Source organism: Rhodotorula paludigena (assembly GCF_050403205.1).
Source record: "Rhodotorula paludigena JCM10292 DNA, Rt_paludigena_JCM10292v1_ctg12, whole genome shotgun sequence".
Lineage (NCBI taxonomy): Eukaryota > Fungi > Basidiomycota > Microbotryomycetes > Sporidiobolales > Sporidiobolaceae > Rhodotorula > Rhodotorula paludigena.
Window position 1 is genome coordinate 202,692 of NW_027481446.1, and position 27,380 is coordinate 230,071.

Sequence of the window (27,380 nt, forward strand, 5' to 3'; positions counted from 1 at the left end):
TCAGAGCAGCGGTTATCGCGGCTCGCGAGACACCCCGTCTGTTGCAAAAGAAAGTTGACTTCGAGGCGAGCGCGAATTGACAACCGCCCGTTGACCTTCGCCCCGACACCCCTTGCCCCCGGAACCCGCAGAGCCCGCGCTAGCTACCGGCGAGTGGGACAGACAGGATGGGCGTGCACGGCCTTTGGTCGCTCGTGTCGCCCGTGGCGCGCCCCATCACGCTCGAGTCGCTGCAGGGCAAGCGACTCGCCGTCGACGCGAGCATCTGGCTGTACCAGTTCCAGATGGCCATGCGCGACCGCAAGACGGGCGACACGCTCCACGGCGCCCACATCAGTGCGTCGACTGCGCTCGCCCGACATGACTTCGCGCTGTGCCCGAGGTGGGGGCAACACCGCTGACCAGAGCTCTCGTGCGCGCAGTGGGAACATTCCGAAGGATCATGAAGCTCCTCTTTCACGGCATCAAGCCCGTCTTTGTCTTTGACGGCGACGCTCCCATGCTCAAGAAGCGCACCATCGTCCGTCCCTCCTCTCGGCTCTCGTGCGATGGCGTAGCCTGAGCTGATCGCGCTCGCACCGTCACCAGGAGAAGCGCAAGAGGCGGAAGCAGGGCGCTGGACGCGACCTTGCCAAGACCGCGCAGCAGCTTCTCGCCCAGCAGCTCCGAGCCGCCGTCGCCGAGCGCGAGCTCAACAAGTGAGTCCCCCTTGGCTCCCGAGTCGCCCGTCCACGCTAATCTCGGTTGCGCGCAGACGTCGGCAGGGCACAGCTGACGACGCCGACACCGGCGAGCCAATTGGCGCAGACGCCGTCTACCTCGAAGACCTCGAGAAGGCTACCTCGCCCGTCAAGTCAGCTCGCAAAGACGCCCTGCGCGACGACTATGCGCTGCCGAAAATCGAGGGACCGCTCGAGAAGCGCGCAAAGATGTCCGACCCGCGTATCGCAACCGAGGAGGAGTTGCGCGAATTCATCGAGGACCTGCGTCCCGAAGACCTCGACATCGAATCCGACTTCTTTGCCGGCCTGCCAACCGAGGTCAAGTACGAGATCATCGGCGACTTGCGCATCAAGACGCGCCAGGTCAACCACCGCCGCGTTCAGCAGATGCGCGGCACGGCCGCCATCGACTTCTCGCGTGCTCAAATCGATAACCTCATGGAGCGGAACAGCTACACGCAGAAGCTCTTGTCTGTCACTGACGAGCTCGGCAAGTCGGCCATTGCCATCCCAACGCGCGTCGCCGGCTCGCGCAACCGCGAGTACATCCTCGTCAAGCAGGACGCCAACAAGGGTGGCGGATGGGTTCTCGGTGTCAAGAACCCCGAGATGGCGAGCAACGAGCCCATCACGCTCGATACGACGACGGACGAGAGTGTGGGCACGCACACCGACACGGACGAGTTCGAGGAGGTCGTGGCTTCCCCCGAGTACGCCTTTGCATTTCTCGCATCATCGTTTCCGTCCTGATTTGCTGCGCGTGCAGTCGCAAAGTCGGCCTGCCGACGCCCGATGTCGATGCCCGTCGCATCCTCGCCGAAGAGGCCGTGCGGGCTCGCTTCGCGCCGCAGCAGCCTCGTCCCGCCGCCGACCCATACCTCGACTTGCCCGTTGCGTCGACGTCGAGCGCGTCAGGCCTTTTCCAGCGCGATACGCTGCCGGACGAGGCGGATCCCGCTTTGCAACAAGCGCTGTACGACTCGGCGCAGGCGAGCGCTTCGAGCAATCTGCCAAACCCTCTTGCGGTCGCGTCGACCTCGAAGGCCGCCTTCAGCATCTCATCCCTCAACCAACACTCCGCAGGCTTCATTCCCTCCGCCTCTAATCCGGTCGTCCAGCATCCCCCTCAGCCCGGCGCCGCCAACGACACGGACGATGACCTCGAATACGTTGATCCGCCTCCTCACTCGAAGGGCAAGGGCAAAGCAACTCCGCCCCCGGCAGCCGCACCGCAGGCCGACCAGCCAAGCGCGACGGGGCCGGTGCGGGCTACCCATGGCGCGACTACCGACGATGAAGGCTCGGATGCGTTCGAAGACGTCGCGCCCGCCCCGCTTTCGAGGCACGCTTCCAAGGTACCTCCAGACTCTGCGTCTGCGCCGCATACACCTCCTGCGCCTCCGCTGGACGACATGTCCGCCCCGCAACGACTGTCGCCGCCCCCTCCGCCCGCACCCGCTCCCGCTAATCGCACTCTCATCGATGCCGTACTCCTTTCCGACTCTGAATCTGAAGCAGAGGCCTCGCCACCGAAACCTCCGCCCCGACCGCTCGCACCCCCTCAGCCGGCGCCGTCCACCACCTTCAGTCGTCTCTCACCCTCTCCCGATCCCTTCGAGCGCTTCGAGCAGCCCGCGACGGGCGTACATGCGCTCGATTTTGCACCAGTCGCCCCACCTGCGCCCGGCTCATCACCCGGTCATCCATTGCCTCCGCCGCAGCCCACGCCGCCCCCCGCCGCTGAGTCCGAGTCGGACCTTCTCGCGCTTCCTCCCGTTTCTCCGGATCCTCCGCGCGCACTGCGGCTCGCTCAGCGCGTCTCTGGGCTTCCATCGGGCGACGTTCGCGCGCCTTCGCCCGTCAACATGCCTGCACCGTTACCTCCGCTCGAGAAGGCGCAGGAGGCGATTCAGGCTGAGGAGGCCGGCGTGCTCGCCGAGACGGTGGCGCAGCTGCCCTCGCCGAAGCTGCCCAGTCCGCCGCCTGCGGCGTTCGATTCGCTAGAGCGAGGTACGCTGGAGGGCGAGGCGCGCACGGGCGTGTCAAAGGAGATGCCGACTGAGGTAGACGTTGCGCGGGAAGAAGTGGGAGCAGGGCGTGCGACGGCGTCGGGGGACGCAGGCCAGGCTGCGAAGGGCTCGGCGGCAGAGGCCGACGAAGAGCTCTTCTTTTCGGACTGGAGCCGCAGTCCATCACCGCCGCCGTCGCACCGCCGCGAGTCTGCCGTCGCAGCCGAGGGCGACTCGCCAGCCCTTGTGGACGACGGCGAGTGGGTGTACGAGGCGAACGAAGAGGAAGAAGCCGAGGCAGCGGCGGCGATCGAGCGCGAGGCAGACGCCTACGTTGACATGATGGCGCAGCTGAGGAATGGTCGGATCGAGGAGATGCGCGCCGAGGCCGAGAAGGAGATACTGAGGCTGTCGGAGCAGCGTAACACCGAGATGCGCAATGCCGACGGCATCACGAGGCAGATGGCACTCGACATCAAGGTCCGTCTCGCTCGCTTCCCTTTCCAGTCCGATCCGCTCACCCTGTTGCTCGAGCAGGAGATGCTCATTCTCTTCGGCATTCCCTACGTCGACGCTCCTATGGAAGCCGAAGCCGAATGCGCCTCGCTCATGACCCGCGCCCTCGTCGACGGCATCGTGACGGACGACTCGGACGTCTTTCTCTTTGGCGGCGCTCGGATCTACCGCAACATGTTCAACGAGTCGAAGTACGTTGAGTGTTACTTGGCGGCCGACCTCGAGCGTGAGATTGGCCTCGATCGCGGCAAGCTCGTGCGTCTCGCCTACCTCCTCGGCAGCGACTACACCGAGGGCTTGCCCGGAGTCGGTCCCGTCGCGGGACGCGAGCTGCTCGAGGAGTTTCCCGGCGACGACGGGTTGAAGCGCTTCGCGGCGTGGTGGGACCGTGTTCAAAACGGCAAGGACTCGCAGCTCGACACCAACACGGATTGGAAGCGCCGTTTCGTGCGTTTTCCGCTATTCTCAGCGTATACATTCGGAACTGACGTCCAGAAACGGCGAGTAGAAGAAGGGTCACCGCGAGCTCGTGCTCGAATCGAACTGGCCAAATCCCGAAGTCGTACGTCGGACTTTTTCTCCCACTCTCAGCGAGTCTGCTCTGACGTGAGCGTCTCTAGGCGCACGCATACTACCGTCCGACGGTCGAGGAGAGCAACGACCCGTTCTCGTGGGGTCTCGTCGACCTTGACGGCTTGCGCCTGTGCGTCTTGTGCTGTCTGCACTCCCGTCGCGCTCTTGCTGACTCGCTCCTCTCATACAGCTACCTAGCCCGCTCGCTCGGTTGGAATCAGACCAAGACCGACTCGATTCTCCTCCCCCTAATCAAGCGCGAGCAGGAGCGCAAGGAAGGCAGGCACGGCCAACAAAAGCGCGTGACCGACTTGTGCGACGTCTTCCGCTTCCGCTCTACCAGTCTATGCACGCTGACCCAATGCCCGCAGCTTCGACCTGACGGCGGGCTACGAGCCGTTCTCGCGCAAGAAGCAGCCGAAGTACGCAAGCAAGCGACTGCAGAATGTCGTGCAGGTGCGTGTCTCCGACTCTCAGTGCAAATGGGATGATGCTCACTCTCGCTTCCTCAGGCTTGGAAGGACAAGTCACAGCCGTCGAAGGATGAGGCGGACGAGGAACCGGAGGAAGAGGCTCCGGCGCCAAAGCCAAAGAAGAAGCGCGCTGCCAAGGGTGCGTTGGTCTGCCCTGGGATCACTCCGGGGGCTCGCTGACACGCTGTCTGCAGGCTCGACGACGCCCAAGGCTCCGCAAGCCAAGAAGTCGACTGCGGCGACGCGCAAACGGTCGGCCAAGCAGGCGCGCGACGTGCGCGCTGCGGCCAACGACGGCGTCTATTCGTCCGATGAGGACCTGGAATCCGACTGGGAGAAGGAGCAGGGCAGCAGGAGTGGGTCGTCGGGGCGGAACAAGGCGCGGACGCAGTCTGCGCGCAGCAAGAGGCGGAAGGTTGTGGTGCCGCAGGACGAAGAGGACGGCCTGGTCGAGGACGAGTGAGGGCGTCGCCGTTTGCATACTCTCGCTGTGCTTGTTGCAACATTCCTGCCGGCATCTACCTTGCTCCAGAGTGAGGTGCTGTCCCCTTCTTCCGCCAGCGTCCTCCTGTCGCCCCCTTTCGTCGCCTTCACCGCCTCGTCCGCGCCGCTTCGAGGACGCGCAATCTGACGCTTGTCTGCCCGTCCTGGCCAAGCTTCGGCGCAAATCGCTGTCCCGCAAGCGCCTATCTGCGCAGCTCCCGCCGCTCTCTCCCTCTGCGTCGTCGCTCGGATCCGCTTCGTCGCCCGTTGTCGGTTCTGCCGCCGAGCTCGACGACGCGCCGTACAGCCCGAGCTACGCGTACAGCCCCGCCGAGCACTACCCGCACCCGTCGTTCGACTCGCCCGCGGTTCCCTCGCCCGCTTCGTCCGCGTCATTGATGGCGACACCGCCTCCTGGCCCGCCCAGCCAGGCGTACGCGCAGTTCCAGGGCCCGCCGAGGCAGCAGCCGCCGTACGCTCAGCACTTGCGCCACTCGCAGGCGGGGCCGTACCCGTCGGCTCCCCCGACGCACCTGCATCCGCAGCGCCAATCGAGCTACGGGGTTCTCGCGCCAGAGAGCGCAGACGCGCGCGGGGCAGGTCCAGCAAACACGAGCTACCAGAGCCTGCACTCGCCGCTGTCGCACTCGCCCGTTGGCGGGGCGCCTGCGCCGCCCCGCCAGTACCCTCCGCCTGGCCATCCTCCTCCCCCTCAGCAGCAGCAGCAGCCCCAGCAGCAGTTCAATCCTGCGGCCATTTCAAGGCATTCTCCCGCTCCCTCGACGTCCAACACATCGCACACCCGCGATGGGTCGGGAGCGACGACTCGCCCGACGACCCAGCTCCCCTCGTCCGGCAGCTCGCGCTCGATTGCTAGTCAGGCCGTGCAACAGCCGCAGACCATCGCCGGCGAGCCGTTGCATGACCTACAGAGAGCCGTCGCGCTGCTCAAGAGTAGCAAGTTCTACGCTGAGGGCACGTTGCTCTCCCTCTGCCTTCGCATATCAACCAGCTGACGGAGTCTCCGGCATTTGCAGGCTTCCTCATGAAGAAGGTCGAGGCGACTCCTGACGGTCGGGTAAACACAAAGCTGTAGCTGCCTCGGCTTGGAATCGCCAGCTGACGTTGGTGCACGATGCAGATGGCCACCGGTCCCGACGGTCAGTGGGCCAAGTGGTTCGTCCAGCTCAGCGGCAACATCATGTCGACGTGGAACGCGGCCGACATGGAAGCTGCAGCGCGAGAGAACCGCACTGTGCGTCCCTCGCCGTCTAATATCGCTGACCTCGGACTCACGATCGATTGCTCGCAGGTACCGCCTCACTACCTCAATCTCCAAGACTCTTTTGTTCACCCGCTTTCGCCGCATCGCGGCCAGAAGACGCCGACTCAGTTCCAGTTCGTGCTCAACAGTGCGGGCCAGAACCGCATCCTCTTCTGCGCTCCGAGTCTTCAGTCGCTCATGGTCGGTCGACTCCGCATCCCATCGCAATTTTGTATACTGACTACTTTTCTTCGCAGATGTGGATCAACGGCATCCGCCTCTCGATCTGGGAGCGCTCGCGCTGCAACGAGATCTGGACGGGATCGCTCCTCGGCACGCGCGAGCCCCGCCCGCTCGGCTGGCAGGGCTACGACGCCGGTCTTCCCGCCGCGCAGGGTAGCTCCAACAGCGGCAAGGCGAGCTCGACGAGCCGCTTCGAGGGATGGCTCAAGGTCCGCCTTCCCGGCGAGACCGAGTGGCGCCGCGTGTGGTGCGTCGTACACCGCGGATCGAACGTGCCGACACGCGCGAACGCACTTAACGGCGACACTTCGGGCGCTCCGGCGACTACGCCTGCCGAGGAGAAGAAGAGCCGGAGGAGCAGCCTCCTCAGCTTCGGCGTCAAGAAGGAGAAGAAGGACGAGATCTCGCTCGAAGATGTGCCCGGCTCGGGCGCGGTCAGCACGCTTCTGTTCTACGATCACAAGCCGACGAAGAAGGACCAGCCAGTCTGCATTGCGCAGCACGTCTACTACGCCTCGGCCGTCTTCCCCGAGTCGGAGCAGCTCATGGAGCACTCGACGCTCTTTAAGATCGAGGGGACCTTCCTGAGCCCGCACGACAAGTACACCGCTGCCGGCTGGGGCGTTGGGGGGCGAGGCGACAAGCAGGGCTTCGCCCTCGTCATGCTCGAGGAGGGCAATTACCGCGACATGCTGTATTGGATCGTCGGCATTTCGGACGCATTCAAGGTCGGTCTTGACAATCTTCTGGCCACGTAATGTAGCGCTAACACCCCTCCACCTCCAGCTCTACGGTCGTCCTCGCAACTTCTCGTTCGACCCGCGCGACCCCAACTCGCTCTACTTTGCGCTCCCCATCGGGCCACACCGCGACCGCCAATTCCTCGACCGCGAGCGTACGTTCATCGACCTTACCCCGCTTCGCGTTTTCCACTGACGCGCTTGCGCACAGTCGTTGACAACCTCAAGATTGACGAATCCCGCCCTCGCGCTGTCCGCGCAACTTTCCACAGTACGCCTTCGCTCACGCTTCGACGCCTTCCGTTGCTGATATTCCGATCCGCAGACATTCTCTTTGACCGCATGCGCGGCATTGTCCCGACAGCGCTCGCGAATGGTCCAGCCCCGCAGGACTCGCGCACGGGCTCCTCGTCTGGCGCTGGTACGCCTACCTCGCCCGTCGACGACGAACGTCGCCGTTGGAGTCAGCAGCCGCCACCGCAGTCGCGTAACGACAGCCCGCAGCTCCCGCCCATCCTCCCTACGATCGGCGAGGGCTCGCTCGTGGATGACCCCCAGGGCCCGCCATCGGCTGTCACGACCGATGCGCCGCCGACCAACGCGGCCGCCGTCGCAGTCGAGCCGCAAGGCGTCGATGCGAGGCGGCTGAGTCTGCACCGCCAGAGCACGGCGGACCGGCGCAGGAGTCAGTACGGCGTGCTCGAGAACGATTCGGTTCCGCCTCAGCCGGCAGTCCCGCAGCAAGACCACCAGCAGCCGGTCTCGTTTGCTCCGCCGGCACGGCAAGGGCCGTCGGCACCTCCCGTTGACCACCTCGGCGACACGGGCTTACGCCGGGCAAGCCGTGGCGGCAGCAGTGCTGAAAACGAGCTGTCCACCTACGCTGCTTATCTGTCCTCCGACATTGCGCGCGAGCGTACGCCGCCGCCGCCCGTCCCGAGCATGCCGTCTCGCTCCTCGTATCACGATCCTGCCCGTCTCGTCGCGCCGATCGACACCAACACGAACAAGCAGGCGCCTTCCTCTACGGGGTCGACGCCCAACCCACTGCCGGTCACGGCCGCAACCGAGAACGCCGAAACGCCCCTCTCGGACACCGATCGTTCAATCAAGACGCACCTCACCTGGCTCGGCGGCCCGCGACCCGAGCATACTCGTTACGATCAGCACACCGCGCGGCAAGCATCGCAGCAGCATCTTTCTCCCGTCTACCCACTCGACTCGCCCGCCCGCCAGCGCCTCCCTTCGCCTGGCGCCGTCTCGAACCCTCCGCTCGACCTCGACGAAGAAGAGCGAGCTGGCGCGCCTCCGTCGCCGGGTCTCCCGTACCTTGCCGGCTCGCCCGCAGCGGGCCAGACGGGCTTCGAACAGCCGATCGCCGCTGCGCCTGCTGCGCCTGTTCCGCCGAGCGTTCCTCCTCCTGCTCCGCCCGTTCCGATCGTTGCCGCGAAACCCGCGAATGAGCCTTCTGTTCAGGCAGACGGCGCGCCCAAGGCTGCTAGCGAGGCCGCTCTTCCGCGATCCTTACTCGAAGCCGGGCCCGCGCACTCCGAGGTCTCGGCCGGCACGCGCGTAAGCCAGGCGCACGACGGCAAGGTCGTCGACAGTCCCGAGGACCTCCCCGTCGCGACGCCGGTCGACTCGGCGTTATCGACGCAGCCGCTTTTCGCAAGCTCCTCGTCTGCTCGTGCGAGCGAGGTGCCGGCGCCGGCCGTCGAAGGTCAGCCTGTTCACGGTGCACCGGCGCAAACTGCTGCGACGGAGCCAGCACAAGGGCTGGCAGAGATCGCTCAGCCGGAGAGGACGCATGTTCCGACCGCGCGCGAGCCTCTCCATGTCGAGACGCAGCAGCGCGCGCCCGTCGAGCCGCAGCACTCGGTCTCGTCGCCTCAGTCGGCAGCGCCGCTCAGAGGGGTGCCGCAGAAGGCTGGCACCGACGAGTATAACATCCATTCCGACTTGATCGCCGCACTCAACTTCGTCGACCGCTCGGACTCGCCCGAGCCGTACACGCCACACACCATGTCGACCGAGATGTCGCCCGCCATGTCGATGCAGCGGCATCAGTCCGTCCGCATCGGCCCGTCGAAGAAGGGCATCTTCGACCCGCCGACGCCGAGTGACGAGCACTACGGCCAGGCCGACGAAGTGCTCGCGCAGCCTTCCACGACGACAACTACGAGCGCTGCACCGAGCGCAAGTGGTTCCGTCTCGTCTACCTCAGTAGGCGCGCCGTCGTTCCCGTCGTCTTTCGCCAACAACAAGCGCGAAGAGCGCGCTGCCGCCGCTCAACTTGCTCAGCAGGCGCAGCAGAAGGCGCAGACCCGGCCAGGACGCGCGGTGAACGCTGTGCCGAAGAAGAAGAAGATGTGGGAGGACAGTGATGAAGACGAAGAAGATGCGCAGGAGGACGAAGACGAGTCGAGCGAAGAAGATGCCGGCCCCCGCTCACAGCGCGTACAGCACTCGACGTCAACCCAGTCGCTCGGGGGCCCTTCTCCGCCAGCACTCAGCCGCGGCGCTTCGCCAATCCCGCCGTCGGTCTCGATGGACATGGCGCCGCAGCAGCGCGTGAGCCACTCGCCTCACCGCCCGTCGGCGGGCGCCATCGACCCCGCTGCCCGCCAGTCGTACCTCGACAATGGTCCGGGCATCAACAAGTACGCTGCGGGTCCGCCGCCCGCCTCGCCGACGCGCTACGACGGTCAGCCGGAGACGGCACCGACCGAGGGCCAGCCGCACCGCAAGCCCGCGCTCAACCCGCACGGCTTGCTTGCGACGGGCATGCTCGAGAAGGAGGAGCGCTCGGCGCGCGCGCAGGAGTACGCCGCGCGCGATACGGGCGGAACACTCGTCAGCCTCCCCGCCAAGCCCCTCCCGCCGCAGACGGGCCTCGTCGGCGCCATCACGTCGCACCAGCGCGAAAAGGAGCGCACGGGCGGCGTCGGTCGCGCGCTGACCGAGCAGCAGCGCGAGCGCAAGCTGGCCGAGCAGCGGCAGAAGCAGCTCGACGAGATGCAGAAGCAGCAGCTCGCCATGTTCCAGCAGCAGCAGCAGATGCAGATGGCCCAGTTTGGCGGCGGCGCGGGCGCGTACGGCTCGATGGGTTACGGGTCGAACCCGTGGATGATGGGCGGCGGCATGGGCATGGGCGGCATGCCCGGCTTCGGCGGCTTCGGCGCGTTCCCTTCGATGCCGAACCTCGGCTCGCAGCTGGGCGGCGGGTCGCCGCAGCTGCAGCCGCAGCACCCGGGTAACGCTTCTACCGGTGATCAGGTGCGCGCTTCTGCATATCATCGCAAATGCTCGCCACTGACTGATATTTTCCGCTCGCCGCAGCAGTCGGCTCAAGCGTTCCAGCAGCAGCAAGCGATGTTCGCCGCGCAGGCTGCTGCACAACAAGCCGCACAGCAGGCGGCTCAGCAAGCGGCGCAGCAAGCCTACATGGCCGCCATGTCGCAGTTCCAGCAGGGCGCGCCGTCGCCCGGCGGCGCATCGCCGACTCTCCCGCCGACATCGTTCCCGTCCATGCCGTCTATGCCGTTCATGCCCGCTCCTTTCGGTTTCCCGGCCTCGCCGACGATGGGCTTCAGCGGCTTTGTGCCCGGTCACGGACAGCAGGCCAGCATGAGCATGTACGGCGGCGGCATGCCCGGCTCGCAGTTCGGCGGCGCAGGCGCGATGCCCCAGCCCGGCGGAGACGCCGAGAACGGTACTGCACGCGCGGTCAGCCCGCTCGACCTCAAGACGCCCCAGCCGCCGCGGCGGGACGCGAGCGACTAAACAACGTGGCGTCGGTTCAATACGTCTTCGCTCGTTCCTTTCCCAACCTCTCTTGTTCTACCGACTCCACGTCCGTTTCTTGCGATCCTCTCCTCCCCTTTTCGACAGACACTCGCTTAGTCGTGCTCGCGCTGTAATCACTCCCGGTCGTGCCCTTCCGTCGCGCATCCACGCCGAGCAGAGAGTGGCCGCCAAGCGCTTCTGCCGTTCCTGCCCACGGGTTTGCGTCTTACACGTTCTGAAGCACACTTGAGCGCTCAACGAGCCCACGCGAGCCGGAGCTGACAATGTGCTGCTTCGCCTCGTCCGTCAGGTCGCGCGTGTCTCTCGTTTCGACACCACGCTTCCGCTCGTGCTGACTCGCCGATGCAGCTCTGCAGTGCGAGCAAGCTGCTGCTCGTGCTCGGCGTTGTCCGCCAGACGCTAGCGCTGTCGTCCTACTCGCCGCGCGACCTCGAGAGCTTCCCGAGCTACGCCGTCGTCGTCAACGAGCGCGGCGTGCTCAACGAGACGGTCGACGAGCTCCTCAGCGAGACGCTCGAGGTGCGCGCTGCTCCGTGCGTCGTGCTCGGCGTTGCTCTCGTCACTCACGGTCCTCCCCACATCGCAGGTTCCGCCGCACTCGTTCCCGCCCAAACGCCATCTCCTGCGCACGCCCAGCGGTCAGGCCTTCGTATGCGCCGTTCCCGCCGTCACCGATGAAGCCAGGAGGAAGGCCGACGAGCAGGCCGAGCAGGATGCCCTCGTCCTCGCAGAGGAGCGCGAGCGCGGCGTCGCACACGGGCTGGCGCTGCTCGAGCCGCTCAGACAGGGATGCTTGTACCTACGACAAGGCTGGTTCACCTACAGCTTCTGGTGCGACTCCCTTTCGTCTCCGTGGACACCGGTTTGGCCTCGCTGACCTGAGGGCTCGCCGCAGCTACGGCTCCGAAATCCGCCAATTCCACGCCTACGACATGCACGTAGTCGGCTCGAAAGGGCCGACCGAGGACCCGCATCATGATGCCTACAGGCTCGGCGCGATGCCAGAGCCGACCTCGGCCCCGTCCGTCTCGCACAAGCACCGCTCTTCCAGCTCGCCGCACGGCAGCGAGTTGCAGGTCCCTTCTCGCCTCGGTGGAGGCGACGGCCTCGACTGGGACGAGGGCGGCCGGTACCTCTCGCAGATCTGGGACGGCGGCACGATTTGCGACAAGACGGGTTTGCCGCGAGAAGTCGAAGTGCAGGTGTGTGTGCCTCCCTTGCTCCGGTCTCAGGCATCGCTGACAGGTTGCCGGCTCGCAGTACCACTGCAACACGCAGACCTCGGACCGGATCGCACTCATCCGCGAAACCTCGAGTGCGTTCGCAACCGGCCCACTTCCTGCGAGCTGTCCATGCTCACGCATTGCGCTGCAGTCTGTCGCTACGTCCTCCTCATCCATACGCCGCGTCTTTGCGGCGAGTCGCTCTTCCTCGAAGGCCACAACAAGCACCAAGAACCGGCTGCGGCGATCGAATGCAAGCCCGTCGTCAAGAAGCTCCGCCAGCAGCTCCCGGAGCACATCCGACTCGAGCCTGACCAGCCGAAACCATTCGAGACGGAGCCGGCACATGTCGGTGCCGCTCCGCCGCGCCCGGCTGTCCCGCCTCACCCGCCCAGCCACGACATCTCAGGCGACCAGCCCGTCCCGCACCATCACGACGACGCTCACGCCGCCGTGCAGGCTGACAAGCAGCCGAACCTGCAAGACATGCTCGACGAGCTGCTCGATACTGATACGATGCTCACGCTCGTCTACGACCCCGAGACGGGCGAGATCGAGTCAGCCGTCACCGATGCGGGCGAGGATGTATACATTGATAGCGAGCTGCGGCGCCAGCTCCTCGGCGAGGTCCTGAGCGACGAGGCGGGCGGTGCGCCGGTCGAGCCGCACGTACAGCAAGACTCTGTACAAAGGCCTCCGGAGGGGCCTCAGCAGCATGCTCCGGAGCAGCAGCAGCAGGAACCGACAGTGGCAGCGCTCGAGCAGCTGACGAAGATGGTGCGTCTGCTCTCGTCTTTCCTGGAGGCGTGACTCACGCTGATCCCTTTCGACTGCAGATGCACGACACGATCGCGCAGGCACTTCGCGAACACGCCAACCCCCTCGACGGTCAGCGTGCGCCTGCCGTTCCTGGCGCTCAAGCTGTCGGCGCCGGCAACCCCGCCGACGCTCTCCTCGGCGCGATCCGTCGCGCTGCCGCCGCCGCAACCCAGCAGAACCCGCACGCTGCTCAGGGTCAGCCGCAGCAGCAGCAGCAGCATCCCGTTCATCCTGGACTGCACAAGTACTTGCAGAGCTTCCAGAAGGAGAAGCGCACAATGCAGGTCCCGCCTGAAGCGGTGCTCGGCAGCGAGGCGCACGAGCGCCTGAAGCGCGGCTTCGAGCGCCGGTACGAGGCGGACGACGAGGGCGGCCTCGATGAGCGTGACTCGAATACAGGAGCTGCCGCGCGCCAGCACGACGAGCTGTAGTGGGAGTCTTGGAGGAGGGTGGTCATCTCGGTTCGAACCAGGGCTCGCGAGAGTCCCGCACGACTCTGCTGCGACTTTCACTCTCCGTTTCATGCTGCTGCTCAACATGCTGCTGCACATGCCGCTTTGTTGCTCGATTGGTGGCCTCCTGCTGCTTCTCGCGGTGATCGCCGACGCTCTGGTCCTGCCGCAGACCTCCGGCCGCCTCCTTCCCCGTCAGGCGTCCTCCTCGTCATCCAGCCTCGGGATCTGGCTAGACGAAGGCCCCGCCTACCGGGAGAACGGTGCATACTGGTGCGACAAGCAGGTGGGCTACGTCCTCGGAGCTGCCACGCCCCTCTCGCTCGCTGCGATCCGCTTCCCCTTCCCAGCCAATGTTTCCGAGCAGACCGTGCTTGCCCACATTGGTCACCACAAGGACACCGCCAAGGGCAAGCGGATCAAGTGGCAGGTTAAGACCGAAGTTGGCGAGCAGTACGTCTGGCGGGTCATCGACGCCTTGGGCAACATCCGCTACTCGCACATGACGGCGGCTTTTGCGCCAAGTGATCAAGACGATACTTGCTCGTGCGCTCATTCTCCTGAGCACGACACTAATCTTTCAGCTGACGAAGCTCTCGCCGACAGATCGAAAGCGCTCGCAATCGGCCTGGGCGTCGCTTTCGGCTTGCTGTACATCGCTATCATTGGGTGGTATGCCTACCCTTCGTTGTCCAAGCTCTGTGGCAAGTCCGTTGCGCCGGCGCCGGCGCCAGCTTGCGCGGACGCCGTACCACTCGAAACCCTGCAGAGCCGCGACGACATAGCTTCGCAGGCTACGTCGTCCACCGCCTTCTTGCGTAATGGCTCGTACGGGATCTGGAGGAATTGAGTTCCGGAACCTTTCTTCTTCGTGTCAGTCATCTTTCGGCGCCCGTCATGCTCGTCAAGTAGGAGTCAAGCAGGATGAGAGCATGTTGTTTATGAGGCCTGTAGCAAGACAGATAGTCAGCGCTTTGCGGGTTGTCGTCACCTCACAAGGCACGCTCAAGTCGGCGAAAGAGCGGGAACGAAGCGCCGAGGAGGAGAGCAAGTCGTCGCGGACGGAGCAAAGAGTGGCAGCGGTAAGCGCCACTCTCGCCGGGCCCTGATTGTTCGTATGGAAGAGTTGGTCACAAAGAGCAAGCAAAAAGAGAGAACCGCGGATGGACGCCTCGCCCGAGCGGAAAAAGGAAACGTCCCCGGACAGGATCGAACTGTCGACCTCCAGATGTGCTAATTAAATAACAGTCTGACGCGCTAGACCAGCTGAGCCACGGAGACTTGCTTGTAGGGCAGGGTGAACAATGCAAATCTCGTCAGCAAGCGTTCGAGGGAGTCGGTTACGGTTCAGTGGCGCTGTCCAGAGTCGGCGGTCCCCTCCAATTTCGCACGAAGTTATCAGCAGCACGGACCAGACGAGCGCTCATGTTTGGACGCAGTGCAGAGTCGCGCAGGGCAATACTGCTCGACCTTCTCAAGCTGAACCGCGGCACTGTTCATCTTGCTCCGCTCGCTACAGGCTGCTATGCTGCAAATGCGTGACTAACTGTGCAAAACCTTCTTGCATCTCAGCACTTGGCTTCTCGCGACGCGAGGAGCCGGCTGTTGCTGGGGTCCTCCTTGCCTGTTTTGAGACGAACTTCAGTGCGCCGGGAGCAGTCAGCAATTCACCCTACACAAGTGAATCAGCCGCGACTATGTACGCAGCTGGGCGATTCTTGCACAAGAAGCTGCTGATGCATGTCAGCAGGTTCGTAGGAACGCAACTCAGCAACTGTAGGGTTTTTTCTCAGCTGTCCTTGCGGGACTAAACCCTTGCGGCGCGAATGCAGCCGCGCTGGTAGGCGTACTTCAGTAAGAGACGTTGGCAATGACTAGGTTGAGGAAGCGGAAAAGGAAAGTTGGTAAGGCAGAAGAAGGGGAGGAGCCGGAACCAAAAGATCCAGAAGCTGCCCCTTGTCTGTAGTGCACTGTTCCGCGCTTTTGACACCTTTGCTGTGTCCTTGCCAAGACTGTGAGAGCTTCTGAGAGCAACACCAGGCTCCGACAAGGCCCGCTCTGCAAAGTGCTCTGCTCATAGTTTGCAAACTTTCGATATTCAGGCTACCTGTTCAACCGCAAGCGCAGGACCAAGTGTTCATAAGTTTTCCATTACTATACCCACGGTATCCAGTTTATGGCAAAGATGGACGAGAACTGTGCAAGAACATAATCAAGGCAAGAGCAGATTCGCCGCAGAAGGCCGTCATTTTGCGAAGAGACGCGTAGTTCTCCTGGTTCCTACACCGACAGGTCAAATGGTATTACACGCCGAAATCAGACGTGGAAATTGAGGAGTCTGACAATGCCAGACCTTGGCACCGCCGACTCTGGACAGCGCCACCTGAACCGTAACCGACTCCCTCGAACGCTTGCTGACGAGATTTGCATTGTTCACCCTGCCCTACAAGCAAGTCTCCGTGGCTCAGCTGGTCTAGCGCGTCAGACTGTTATTTAATTAGCACATCTGGAGGTCGACAGTTCGATCCTGTCCGGGGACGTCTCCTTTTTTTCGCTCACACTGGAGCCCGACCTCTTGCGCATCGCATTGATACTCTGCTTCCGGGGTTTGACCTTCAGCAGGCTTCGGCATCGCTTGGAGTGTACCGGTAGCTTTCCAGAACCCCAGCTTTGCTGCACATGCGTCCACAAACGCCCTCGGCAATGGAGGGAAGAGCACCTCTGGACGCGCCGCTTTGAGCCTTTGACAGCATTGCGTGAGTTGCAATAGGGCGCGTTTCACGGTGCTCAGTGCAGCAGCAGGTGAGTGTCTGCACCGCCATGCTACATCTGCACAGCATTGGTTGTGCAGCAATGCGGCCGCCGGCGGACAGCATGCCCGAAGTTGTGCAGCCTACCACTCAGGCTGCAAGGCGCACAGCGCAGAAAACGCGAGATTTTGCTGCCCGTTGGACGTGACTCTGGAGGACCGTACATATTTGCACGGTGCACGGCAATCCTTACCGCGCAAAAGACTGACTCCTCAGCCTTCTTAGCTTTAGCTTCACTGCTTGTGACGCTAACGGCTGTGCCTGACAACAAGGGTAGGTATCGGCGCATTGTCACACAATGAGTTAACAGTGCAAGCCGGCAAGTTGGATTGGCGGTCACAGGAGCTTCAGGCGGACAACGGGACTCGGTGGGAAAATCAATCTGGCGGCGAGGGCGGGTTGAGGGAAAGAGCCGGAGGACAAGAGGGGAGTGGGAGCGAGACTACAGAGGCGAGCTACAGCGACTTGTGTTGCATCGCTGGGCGGGGCTCACAGACAGTCCCGGCTCGCGGGCACAGTATCCCCGCCAGATTCTCACACCGTGCCGCAACGCGGTCCTGACCAAACTATTGAAAGCATCCGAGAAGTACTCCATGTTACAATTACCATAAGAGCACGCGACGTTGCCCGCGACGCCCGCAAGGGCTGTGCCGAGGATTGCGGATTGAGAAGGCCAACTCGCCACTCGCAGGCTGCAGCCCCCTGGCTCACCGCTGACCGCCTTATCTGCAACCGAGATGTCAGGCCAGCTTCCGGTATGACTGCAGCCCACATTCGTGACGAAACGGATGGATTTCGCTCTCACTACTAATGTGTCGTATATACAGCAAAAACAGGCCCCCCAACAAGCAAGTCTCCGTGGCTCAGCTGGTCTAGCGCGTCAGACTGTTATTTAATTAGCACATCTGGAGGTCGACAGTTCGATCCTGTCCGGGGACGTTTCCTTTTTCCCGCCTCGTGTTTAGCTTCTAAGCTCCGAGGGCGCACTTGCATTTTGCGGACTGGTATTCACGACTTGCTTGTGACGCGCCGCTGTTCACTCATTTCCCTGGGGGTCACTGCCCGTGCGCCGACCGCCGACACGGAGTGAGCGTCGGACGGCTCCTCCTCGTCTCCCTCTTTCATGAGACATTTGCCGGTCAGTCCCGATGCTCAGCAGCACCGGAGAGTCTGTTGATCCCATGAGAGTGCTGTAACTCCCACTAGCTTGACCTGCGAGAGGCGTCTTTTGCGCTTTGTGAGCGTTCGCATCCGGACCATCGGATTGAGTTGCGCTCTCTCTGTTGACGAGGTTCTGCAGGGCTCTTTCGTATGGGCCTCAGCCTTCCACCATACGGAGACACTTGAGCATGCCGAGACTCTTGCCAGAGCGCGCAGGCGAATGCGACTTGCCACGGGTGTCGCCTGTTCTTCCCCTGCTCTCGCCGCCGCTGTCACCAGCGCATGGCCCTCCAAGGTCGCCTCGGACGCCTCGCAAGTAGTCGACTAGGTCGAACTGGGCTGCCCCTCTTACCCAGGCGTGTCGAGCGGCATTTCCCGCTCGTTCGCTGTTCTCCGCTCGCTCGCGCGAGGACGAGCGCAGAAGGGCGATGCTGGTACCGGACCCGCTCGGGCAAGCTGTACTCTCTTGAGCTCTGTTCCTCTGTGCACTCTCTTGCACGAGCAAGGCCGCCCGGTGGCTAGCGGAGCAAGATGGACGCGACGTTGCTCCCCCGCTCGTTGACCTCGACGCCATTCCCGCCTCTACCACTCTCGCGCGGCTTCCCCAGAGCGGCCGTCGTGGCCAAGAGTTACTCGGGAGAGGACGAGCTCTCGCCTCGGCCTCCTCTCACCAGCCAGCCGACCATCTCCCCCTCACTCCTCTGCGAATCCCCACCAGTTCCCTCGCTTCCTTCGCCCCGAGCGCAGGCTTCGACCTTTGATGACCGTGTCGAATTGCTCAGCTACCCGCCTACGGCTCGTCACTGCTCCGAGCAGCCAGCTTCGAGCTGGAATGCGGCCTTTCTCGCGCACGTGGCGGGCTTTCCCGCGTCGGACGACCCGCATATGTCGCCGCCAGACTCAGAGCGCCTCGATCCGTTCTGGAACGCCCACTCAAGCTTCCCTGACTTTCCGTCGAAGTCGCCGGGTCATGTTCGCTTGCCAACGATGGGCGAGCTGCTCGGCAGGATACCGTCCGCTCTCCCGCAAGCCGAGCGTGTGCTCAGCAGCCAGCCGCTGAGACCAGACAAATTCGACACAGAGGTGCGTGGCCAACAGACAAGACTGTTCGCGTGCGTGCCCGCTAACCTTTCTCGTCGTTCGGCCTTTACGCGAGCGCAGGGCCCACCAGCCGTCATGCCATTCATCTCCAAGCTCTACCACATGCTTTCGCACCCTGAAGAATTGCAGGACGTGCTCGTTTGGGACGCCGACGGCGAGGCATTCATCGTGCACGCGAGTGACCGCCTCGTGCAGGAGGTCTTCCCGCAGGTGTTCGGGCACGGCAACTTTGCGAGCTTCACGAGTAAGTTCTTCGTCCACTCTGTATAAGGCGGCGAGAAGCCGAGATGCTGAACGACGCGGACTCACGCCTGTGCGCGCCAACGCAGGGCAGCTCAACGTCCGCTTCTCCCGTTTCCAGCTGGCTCTCCTCGTCGCGCTGATACACATCACCCGTTGCGCTGAAGACAGGTCTACTCCTTCTGCCGACTCTCACCGCCCGAGCTGCGCACGCGGCTGTCGATCACGCCGTCGTCGGCGTACTCGGCCTGGGCGCACCCGCTCTTCACGCGCGACAACAACCCCGACACGCTGCACCTGCTCGCGCCGCGGCCGAACAAGGCGCGCGAGAGGAGCAAGCGGGAGAAGCGGGAGCGCGAGCGCGAGGGCGAGCGCGATGACGGCAGGGAGAGGAGCGAGAAGATGAAGAGGCGGATGGCGGGTTGAGCAGGAGGAGGAGGAGAACGCAATTTGCCGGGCAAGTCGAGCCATGGGATGCAGCTGCACGTAGCCTAGTTGCCCGTCACTTCGGGAACAGCAGGTTCCGGTGGGAAACAAGCGATTTGGCGACGAAAGACTCGAGCAGCAGACAATGGGAGCTGGTCCAGCTGGCTCATCCGGGCTCACAGCAGCACAGAGAGTCAAAGCGAGCGGCAGCAGACTCGAAGGCAGAGTCAAGCGGTGTTGGTCGAGCGAGACGAGGACCCACGCGGTGCGGCTCTGAAGTGGGATGCTCCGCTCGCTTCCTCGACTCGGCTCTGCCGCGCTCGCAAAGGCTCGTACACGCACAATGGCAACCAAGCTGTACCCTCCGCTCAAGGTCCGCGCTCCTCCTGCTTGGTTCGCGCTTGTGCAGCTTCATCAGTCCTCACGACCTTCTCCTCGTCGCTCGTCGCCCGCAGCCGTACAAGAGCGAGCTGCTGCCCGTCAGCGACCTCCACAAGATCTCGGTCAAGCAGCTCGGCAACGCAGAGGTGCGCCTCTTCTCCTGCGCGCATCCACACCTTCTCGCTCCCCACATCGGCTCTCGTGCTTGCGCTTGTGAGTCGGCGCCCAGCTGACGCCCGCCCCTCTCGCGTAGGGTCAGCCCGTCCTATTCGTCCACGGTGGCCCCGGCGGCGGCTGCGACGCGCGCGACGCGCAGCGCTTCGACCCGGCGCAGTACCGCGCCATCCTCGTCGACCAGCGCGGGTCGGGCGACTCGGTCCCGCACACAGAGCTGACGGACAACACGACGTGGCACCTCGTCGACGACTTTGAGAAGGTCCGGGAGCACCTGGGGATTGAGAAGTGGCACGTGTTCGGCGGGAGCTGGTACCCAGGGTTCTGCCTCTGCCCGTCTTGAACGCGCGCTGACTCTCAAGCGTGACAGGGGAAGCACGCTTTCGCTCGCACACGCGCAGAAGCACCCGGAACGCGTCCGATCGCTTATCCTGCGCGGCATCTTCACCGTTTCTCTGCCGAGCCGCCCGAGCAAAGGAAAAGGACACGCGCGTGCTAGAACTGCACAGACGTCGTCTCCTGCAGGGCTTTTCCGACACAACACTGGACTTGGTACAGACACTGCAGGTCTGCAGCGCTGCTTTGGTCGGAGACGGAGCCCTCTACAGCTTTGCAAAGGACGGAATGTGTCCTCTGCCGCTCACTGCCCCGCGCATGCTCTATTTGGCTTCGCAGCACTGTGGTGCTGAGGGCACCTGCTGGCACCACGGGCAAAAAGCTTGTCAGACATTGGGCTTTCGGCGGTCCTCGGGAGCACAGTCCGCTTCGTCCGCTTCACCGCCTCATCAATGTCTCCCGCCGACATCCGGCTGTGCTAGCTCTCTTGACTCTGTACCTGCATAGCTGCTGGCTCCATGGCTGACCCTGCCTGGAAGGGACAGGCTCTGCCCCCGCAACCGCCAGACGGCAGCTGGCACCGCAACGGACGCTCGTTCTGCATCTCCAGCATCGACGAACTTCAGCACGTGCTCTTCACCCTCACCGATCTTGCGCCTGCCGAGCAGTACGTTCTTAGCAAAGTTGACCTTACGCACGGCGTGCGTAAGGAAGACGTCGGTGTGTATCTTTGCCCGGTCATGGAGAATATGACCGCCATTTACCGCCTTCCCGCAGGCTTCATTGCCCTTCTGCCCTACGGCGAGAACGCATACGCTGTTGCAGATCGTACGCCTTCTTGGCCTCAACTTGTTCGAGCAGTCATGTTCTACATTGCGAGCTGACGCATTCTGTCCCAGCGGTCCACGTCTGGAGGCTGCTCTTGCAGCTCGGACGGGTCTACACCATGCTCTGTGACGAGTGGTCACAGCACAGAGGCTATACACGAGACCTTAAGGAGCAGCTCGCCAAGATGGGCTTTCACAACGCTCTACGCTTCTTCCTCTGGAACCTACGCCCAGGCATGCTTGATGTCGTCGTCCCCCTGGCGCATTGCCACCGTCCAGAACCCTCGGTGATCAACAAGGCTCCACGCTTCACCACGGCTGTACTTGATGGTCTCGCAAATTGCGAGCGTGCCGGCGTCTATCTCATCCTGAGTGGAGCGTCCGCCTTTGCCGGACCATCGCCATATCCTAGCGACTTACTTGTTGTGTATGGTGGGCACACCGTTGACTTCAAGCGGCGAATCGCAAACGAGCACGATGTGAGTACAAGCGGAGTTGCTCACTTGCTTTCCAACTGAGCTACAGGCGGGAACTGACGCTTATTGGCGCAGAATCCGAACCACAATAAGCGGAGTCTTGCAACTTGGAAAGCGTCGAACCCTGTGCGCGCTGTGGTCTTCACCCGTCCTGGCTGCGCTGAGTGCGCTCACTCGAAGTGCTTCGCTTGCTGACGGCTTTTGAACACAGATCCTTGCACCACCTCCGTCGCCCCTCGCCTGTCAAGCAATTGGTGGCTGCAAGAAGCTCTACCTCATGTGCTTTGGCGATGCACGACTCTCGAGTACGTCGGACACCCTGGTCAACTCGTCGGAAACAGCGTCACAGTCAACTCGCGCATTGCCACGGCCCCCAAACCTCTCCTCGCCGTCACTCTACGATCCCGCATTCGTCTATGAGCACCGCACTGCTACTGCGACCATCCCACCTCTCCCCAACACCGTGTACCTCGCCGCCAGCCTTGGATTGCCGCATCAGCATGAGCGCGAGCTCTTCGAAGCGCTGCTCAACTATCTCATATACGCTGCTTACACGCCGGGACTTCGTGAACGGTGGGAGAGGCGGTACCCAGGCATCAATAAGGCGCTCGGTAGGTCGTCGATAACCGCAGGCGGCGATTTCAGCGGCGGCGAAAGCTTCGTCCACTTCTTCCACGACGATCTGCGGCTGGATCAGCAAGTGATCAAGGTGGTCAGGCAAATGTGGGCCTTAAAGAGCTCGGGCGAATCCGCGCCGCCGGGAAACTCACTTGCATACCTCAATCACACCTTCTCCCGTGATGACTGCGTCTTGGTACGTTCAGCTATGCATGTGTCTATATTGGCTGTCGTCTAATCCTCACGCTTTCCAGGGCGGGCAGCGCAGCAAGCTGAAGGTGCAGAATGAGGCGTTGCAAGGTGTAATAGCGGGCACCAAGACGGTAGGACGATTTCCGCGCTCTATGCCGGGAGACTGCTCAGTGACACCCTTGCACTTGACAGTTTCGCCTCGACGCGTACTCAAAAGGCCTCAAGAGCGTCAAGATCCATATTTTTGGCGAGTTCCGTTTCGCGCTGCGGCAAATCTCCCGCTTTCCGCCCGCCGCCAGTATCTCAAAGCTCGAACGCATTGGTGATCAGCATGGCACGCTCCAACTCTGCCTCGATGAATCCGATCCCCGCCTATTCACCATCAGATTTACCTTTTTCGACAAGAGCATCGGCACGATCGTCACGGGAAACTCCCCAACACTCAGCAGTGACTTCACTCGGGACGGCTTTTGGCGGCTACGCTACCTTGCCATTGCAGTCGGCTATCTCGGCAACCACTGGGCGACCCTACCTCTGGGCTTCCAGCGAGACGCAGACGGGACACCTGTCTTTCGGATTCGGAGTGGCAAGCCGTCTGACATCACCGCCGGATCCGGCCGGAGCCGCAGCAGTGGACCGCTCCTGTATTCGTGGGAAGACACGCAATCCGCCAGTAAGGCAACCTTCGACGATCTGTTCTCCTCTTGGTCGCTGAAATGAGGTGCGAGATCTTCAACCTAGTTTCCGAGGGCTACTTTTGCTGACTGACTTCAAGCTCAGCAGAAGGTCACTCGTTGGGTCTGAGTGTATGTCCACGTTGCAGCGGGTTCTTCGGGCACGGCAGTAGTCGGTGCCGCACTGAATTAGCTAAACTGTCGCTTGACAGGTCACACATTCTTCTGTTGATCTGGGCCACTTCGTCAGCCTGCAGTTGCAAGAGGGAGAAACGGGAGCGCAAGCGCGGGTGCGAGCGCGATGACGGGAGGGAGAGGAGCGAGAAGGCGAGGAGAGGGTCGGCGGGATGAGCTGGACGGGGACGAGGCCGCGATATGCCGGTCACTGGAGCCATGGGATGCAGCTGCTCGTAGCCTAGTTGCCCGCCGCTCCGGGAACAGCAGGTTCCGGTGGGAAACAAGCGATTTGGCGACGAAAGACTCGAGCAGCAGACAATGGGAGCTGGTCCAGCTGGCTCATCCGGGCTCACAGCAGCACAGAGAGTCAAAGCGAGCGGCAGCAGACTCGAAGGCAGAGTCAAGCGGTGTTGGTCGAGCGAGACGAGGACCCACGCGGTGCGGCTCTGAAGTGGGATGCTCCGCTCGCTTCCTCGACTCGGCTCTGCCGCGCTCGCAAAGGCTCGTACACGCACAATGGAAACCAAGCTGTACCCTCCGCTCAAGGTCCGCGCTCCTCCTGCTTGGTTCGCGCTTGTGCAGCTTCATCAGTCCTCACGACCTTCTCCTCGTCGCTCGTCGCCCGCAGCCGTACAAGAGCGAGCTGCTGCCCGTCAGCGACCTCCACAAGATCTCGGTCAAGCAGCTCGGCAACGCAGAGGTGCGCCTCTTCTCCTGCGCGCATCCACACCTTCTCGCTCCCCACATCGGCTCTCGTGCTTGCGCTTGTGAGTCGGCGTCCAGCTGACGCCCGCCCCTCTCCCACGCACGCAGGGTCAGCCCGTCCTCTTCGTCCACGGTGGCCCCGGCGGCGGCTGCGACGCACGCGACGCGCAGCGCTTCGACCCGGCGCAGTACCGCGCCATTCTCGTCGACCAGCGCGGGTCGGGCGACTCGGTCCCGCACGCAGAGCTGACGGACAACACGACGTGGCACCTCGTCGACGACTTTGAGAAGGTTCGAGAGCACCTCGGGATTGAGAAGTGGCATGTCTTCGGCGGGAGCTGGTGCGGATGGGATCTGTCTCTGCCCGTCTTGACTGCGCGCTGACTCTCAAACGTGACAGGGGAAGCACGCTTTCGCTCGCATACGCGCAGAAGCACCCGGAACGCGTCCGGTCGCTTACCCTGCGCGGCATCTTTACCGTCCGTCTCTTTTATCTCTGCTCGCACTCCCCGTTCCCTGGCTCACACTGCACCGCCTGTCGATCGCAGCTCCGCCGCGCCGAGCTCGACTACTTCTACAACGGGCCGGGGACCAACTTCATCTTCCCCGAGTACTGGGACGAGTACATCGCCGTGATCCCCGAGGCCGAGCGAGGAGACATGATTGCCGCCTACTAGTGCGTACCCCTGTCTCGATCTCTCCCCCGCCAGGAAGAAAGGCTCACCAGCCCGCACTGCCCACAGCAAGCGCCTCACGTCGGACGACGCGGCCGTGCGCGCCGAGGCGGGCCGCGCGTGGAGCCGGTGGGAGATGGCGACGAGCCGGCTGCACGTCAACAAGGACTACCTCGACCGCGCCGACGATGCCGAATTTGCCGACGCGTTCGCGCGCATCGAGGTGCGCTCGCCCCCCTCTCCTCCCCCTCTCGGAGCCGTCGCAGCTGACCGTGCGTGCGGTGGGCGCAGGCGCACTACTTTGTCAACGCAGGCTTCTTTGAGCGCGACGGGTTCCTGCTCGAGCGCGCGCAGATCGACCGGATCCGGCACATCCCGTGCGTGATCGTCCAGGGCGCGTACGACATGGTGTGCCCGCCCAAGACGGCGTGGGACTTGCACAAGGCGTGGCCCGAGGCCGAGTATGTGCGTCGGCGGCTCTCTCTCTCTCGTTCCAGACTGCTCGTGCTGTCTTTGTTCCACGGCAAGGGCAACAACCAGCACGCAGTGCTGCGCTGCTGTCCCGCCGAAGGGGAACACCTTAGCACTTTCCACTGACCCCTGGCGATGCACGCACGCAGATTGTCGTCCCCGCTGCAGGACACAGTGCGATGGAGGAAGGCACCGAGCGTGCCCTCATCGAGGCGGCGGACGAGTTTGCCAAGCTGCCGTAGCGCTCGACCCACACACACACGCGTGCTAGATCTGCAAAACCGTCTTCTACAAGGAGAGTCTCGGAATCGACTCGAGACTGGACTTGGTACAGGCACTTCAGGGTTGCAGCGCTATGATAGCGCCCTCTACAGCTTTTGACGGAAGGACGGAAGGAGAACGGGAGGATCTAGTTGTTGACGGTCGCGAAGAAGGCCTGGCAAACGTCCACACGCGCGTCAGTTTGCGACATCCCACAGAGCCGCGCAGGCATGGGTGCTCAAGCAGGGAGAGGGCAGAACGCACCGACTCGATACCGGCGACAGCCTGCTTGAAGCGCTCGGCCTGTTCGCGGCAGTTGAGCGGGGTCGTCTTGTTGTCCCTGCAGGGTTCAACACATCAGAGTGGGTCCGACAATCGAGCAGCACGACCAGATGCGCATTGAAGCGAGCGCGCGACGCACCGGAAGCACTTTACGAGCTCGTCCTTGCCGACGTCGACGCGGCGCCAGTCGTCGGTCTCTGCGCGCTCCCTGCGGAGGGCCGAGCTGCGGCGCTCGAGGTCCTCGAGGTCCTTGAACAGGGTCGCCGAGTGGCTGAGGCCCTTTGGTGCCGCGGCGTCGGCGCCGCGCTCGCGGTCGAGGTTCTCCTTCTCGAGGGCGCGCTCGATCTCGTCGCGGACCGACTGCTCCTCGTGGCGGAGGCGGGCGAGCTCTGCGGCGATGCGCTGCTGGATGTGGGCGTCGAGGGCCTGCTGGCGCGACGCGGGGACGGCGGCGGCGGGCGTCGACTGGGCCGAGAGGTGGTTGATGAGCGACTCGGAGAACTGCACGGGCACCTCGCAGTCAGTCTCTGCACAGCCTGGCCCTTTGTGAGGGAGCGAGGCGGACGTTTACGGGCGACTGGCGGTTGGCGAAGAAGGACTGGTCGCGGTGGTCGGGCGAGACCTCTGCGTCTGGCTTGGATCCCTGTGCGCCCATCTCTGCGCAGACTGAACCCTGGCTGCACGCGTACACGCGGGGGAGAGCGTTGCGAGGGGGAAGTCGAGCCGGACAGAGAGCGGAGGCGGAGCTTCCCTTCGGTGCGCTCTGCTCTGCTCTACTGCGCCCGGTGAGAGGCTAGAGCTGCTCCAGGATGAGCCTGACCCGCGCACTGCAGCGCCTCTCGCTCGCTGCGCACCCGCGCACTCCCGCCCTCGCCCTCGCCCGCTCCTCGCTCGCGTCTTCTTCCCGCGCACCCGCACCCGCCCACGCACCGCAGCAGGGGAGCAGCAGGGCCTACGCCACCGAGACCGCTCACCTCGGCAACCTCGCACCCCATCCCGGCTCCACCAAGAACGTGCGTCGCCAATCCGCCCTCCTCATCCTCATCGCTCGCTCTCTTGACGCTCTCTCTCTCTCTCGCCCGCACACAGCGCAAGCGCATTGGCCGCGGTATTGGATCAGGGCGAGGAGGCACGTCCGGCAGGGGCCACAAGGGCCAGGGCGCTCGCAGTGGCAATGGCAAGCCTGCAGCCCACTTTGCCGGCGGCCAGACCCCCCTCACCCGCGCCTACCCCAAGCGCGGCTTTACCAACCCGTGCGTCCCTCACACACTCTGCATGCCGGCCCACGCCAAGCACGAGCGCAGCTGACGAGCCTGAACGCCCTCGCAGCAACAAGGAGAACCTCGTCCCGCTCAACCTCGAGCGCCTGCAGCACTGGATCGACCGCGGCCTGATCGACCCCTCACGGCCCATCACCATGCGCGAGCTGTACGAGACGCGCTGCGTCCACGGCGTGCAGGACGGTGTGAAGCTCCTCGGCGACGTGCGTATCTCTCTCGTCGCTCCTCCCTCTCGGGGGGATCTGCGTACTGACGTGTTCAAGTCGAGACGACAGGGTGCAGAATACCTCACGAGTCCGAATCTGCACATCACCGTCTCCAAGGCGAGCCAGTCGGCGATTGACGCGGTCGAGAAGCTCGGAGGGACCCTCATTGCACGGTACGAGAACCGGTTGACGCTCGTGCGTTCCCCTTTTCCCCTCCCTCGTCCCTGCTCCAGCGGGCAGCAACCTCGCTCCCAGAGCTTCTTCAGCGATGAGATTGCTCACACCCCCCTCCGACTCCACAGCGCGCCCTGATCCGCCCCGAGTCGTTCTACCTCAAGGGCCGCCCCATCCCGGGCAAGGCCGACCCCGTCTCGCGCCGCGACCTCCTGTACTACTCGGACATGAAGCACCGCGGCTACCTCGCGATCGAGGCCGCCGCGGACCGGAGTGCGCGCGAGGCACTGGCGGAGGCGCAGGCGGGCGAGGAGGTGCAGGAGGCGCAGCAGCAGGAGGGGCAGCAGCCGGTGCAGGCGTAGAGGGGCTCGGCGCGAGGTATCGACTTGTAGCAACACGCATCTTCTTCC

The 27,380-nt window shown here is 63.5% G+C and overlaps 8 protein-coding genes across 8 annotated transcripts; 7 read left to right on the forward strand and 1 right to left on the reverse strand.

Annotated features, from left to right (window-relative positions):
• Positions 1-167: 167 nt before the first annotated feature.
• Positions 168-10,806, forward strand: JCM10292_001121 (uncharacterized protein; the record flags this gene model as incomplete). The annotated part of the gene is made up of 21 exons (XM_076647978.1): positions 168-336; positions 423-520; positions 589-698; positions 755-1,432; positions 1,489-3,211; positions 3,269-3,694; positions 3,756-3,809; positions 3,868-3,950; positions 4,011-4,133; positions 4,192-4,276; positions 4,333-4,432; positions 4,488-4,714; positions 4,992-5,751; positions 5,814-5,854; positions 5,918-6,031; positions 6,089-6,241; positions 6,298-7,011; positions 7,070-7,178; positions 7,235-7,294; positions 7,349-10,299; positions 10,363-10,806. The coding sequence occupies 21 exons, from the start codon at positions 168-170 to the stop codon at positions 10,804-10,806; spliced, it is 9,222 nt and encodes a 3,073-aa protein (XP_076506487.1).
• A 366-nt stretch (positions 10,807-11,172) lies between these two features.
• YOS9 (Yos9p) lies at positions 11,173-13,303 on the forward strand (the record flags this gene model as incomplete). The annotated part of the gene is made up of 6 exons (XM_076647979.1): positions 11,173-11,349; positions 11,417-11,661; positions 11,726-12,032; positions 12,091-12,145; positions 12,205-12,830; positions 12,890-13,303. The coding sequence occupies 6 exons, from the start codon at positions 11,173-11,175 to the stop codon at positions 13,301-13,303; spliced, it is 1,824 nt and encodes a 607-aa protein (XP_076506488.1).
• A 106-nt stretch (positions 13,304-13,409) lies between these two features.
• On the forward strand, positions 13,410-14,174 carry JCM10292_001123 (uncharacterized protein; the record flags this gene model as incomplete). Its single annotated transcript, XM_076647980.1, has 2 exons — positions 13,410-13,870; positions 13,931-14,174. 2 exons carry the CDS (start codon positions 13,410-13,412, stop codon positions 14,172-14,174), a joined length of 705 nt encoding a protein of 234 aa, XP_076506489.1.
• A 4,297-nt stretch (positions 14,175-18,471) lies between these two features.
• JCM10292_001124 (heat shock factor family protein) lies at positions 18,472-19,062 on the forward strand (the record flags this gene model as incomplete). The annotated part of the gene is made up of 3 exons (XM_076647981.1): positions 18,472-18,640; positions 18,726-18,736; positions 18,808-19,062. 3 exons carry the CDS (start codon positions 18,472-18,474, stop codon positions 19,060-19,062), a joined length of 435 nt encoding a protein of 144 aa, XP_076506490.1.
• Positions 19,063-19,405: 343 nt separating this feature from the next.
• On the forward strand, positions 19,406-20,837 carry JCM10292_001125 (uncharacterized protein; the record flags this gene model as incomplete). The annotated part of the gene is made up of 5 exons (XM_076647982.1): positions 19,406-19,435; positions 19,518-19,589; positions 19,697-19,929; positions 19,988-20,066; positions 20,499-20,837. 5 exons carry the CDS (start codon positions 19,406-19,408, stop codon positions 20,835-20,837), a joined length of 753 nt encoding a protein of 250 aa, XP_076506491.1.
• A 2,596-nt stretch (positions 20,838-23,433) lies between these two features.
• Positions 23,434-25,009, forward strand: JCM10292_001126 (uncharacterized protein; the record flags this gene model as incomplete). Its single annotated transcript, XM_076647983.1, has 8 exons — positions 23,434-23,463; positions 23,546-23,617; positions 23,731-23,963; positions 24,023-24,101; positions 24,171-24,298; positions 24,366-24,519; positions 24,588-24,761; positions 24,917-25,009. 8 exons carry the CDS (start codon positions 23,434-23,436, stop codon positions 25,007-25,009), a joined length of 963 nt encoding a protein of 320 aa, XP_076506492.1.
• Positions 25,010-25,176: 167 nt separating this feature from the next.
• On the reverse strand, positions 25,177-25,965 carry MIC19 (Mic19p; the record flags this gene model as incomplete). Its single annotated transcript, XM_076647984.1, has 4 exons — positions 25,177-25,203; positions 25,293-25,368; positions 25,450-25,811; positions 25,876-25,965. The coding sequence occupies 4 exons, from the start codon at positions 25,963-25,965 to the stop codon at positions 25,177-25,179; spliced, it is 555 nt and encodes a 184-aa protein (XP_076506493.1).
• Positions 25,966-26,119: 154 nt separating this feature from the next.
• MRPL10 (mitochondrial 54S ribosomal protein uL15m MRPL10) lies at positions 26,120-27,332 on the forward strand (the record flags this gene model as incomplete). Its single annotated transcript, XM_076647985.1, has 5 exons — positions 26,120-26,323; positions 26,400-26,563; positions 26,640-26,793; positions 26,866-26,991; positions 27,099-27,332. The coding sequence occupies 5 exons, from the start codon at positions 26,120-26,122 to the stop codon at positions 27,330-27,332; spliced, it is 882 nt and encodes a 293-aa protein (XP_076506494.1).
• Between the last annotated feature and the right edge of the window lie 48 nt (positions 27,333-27,380).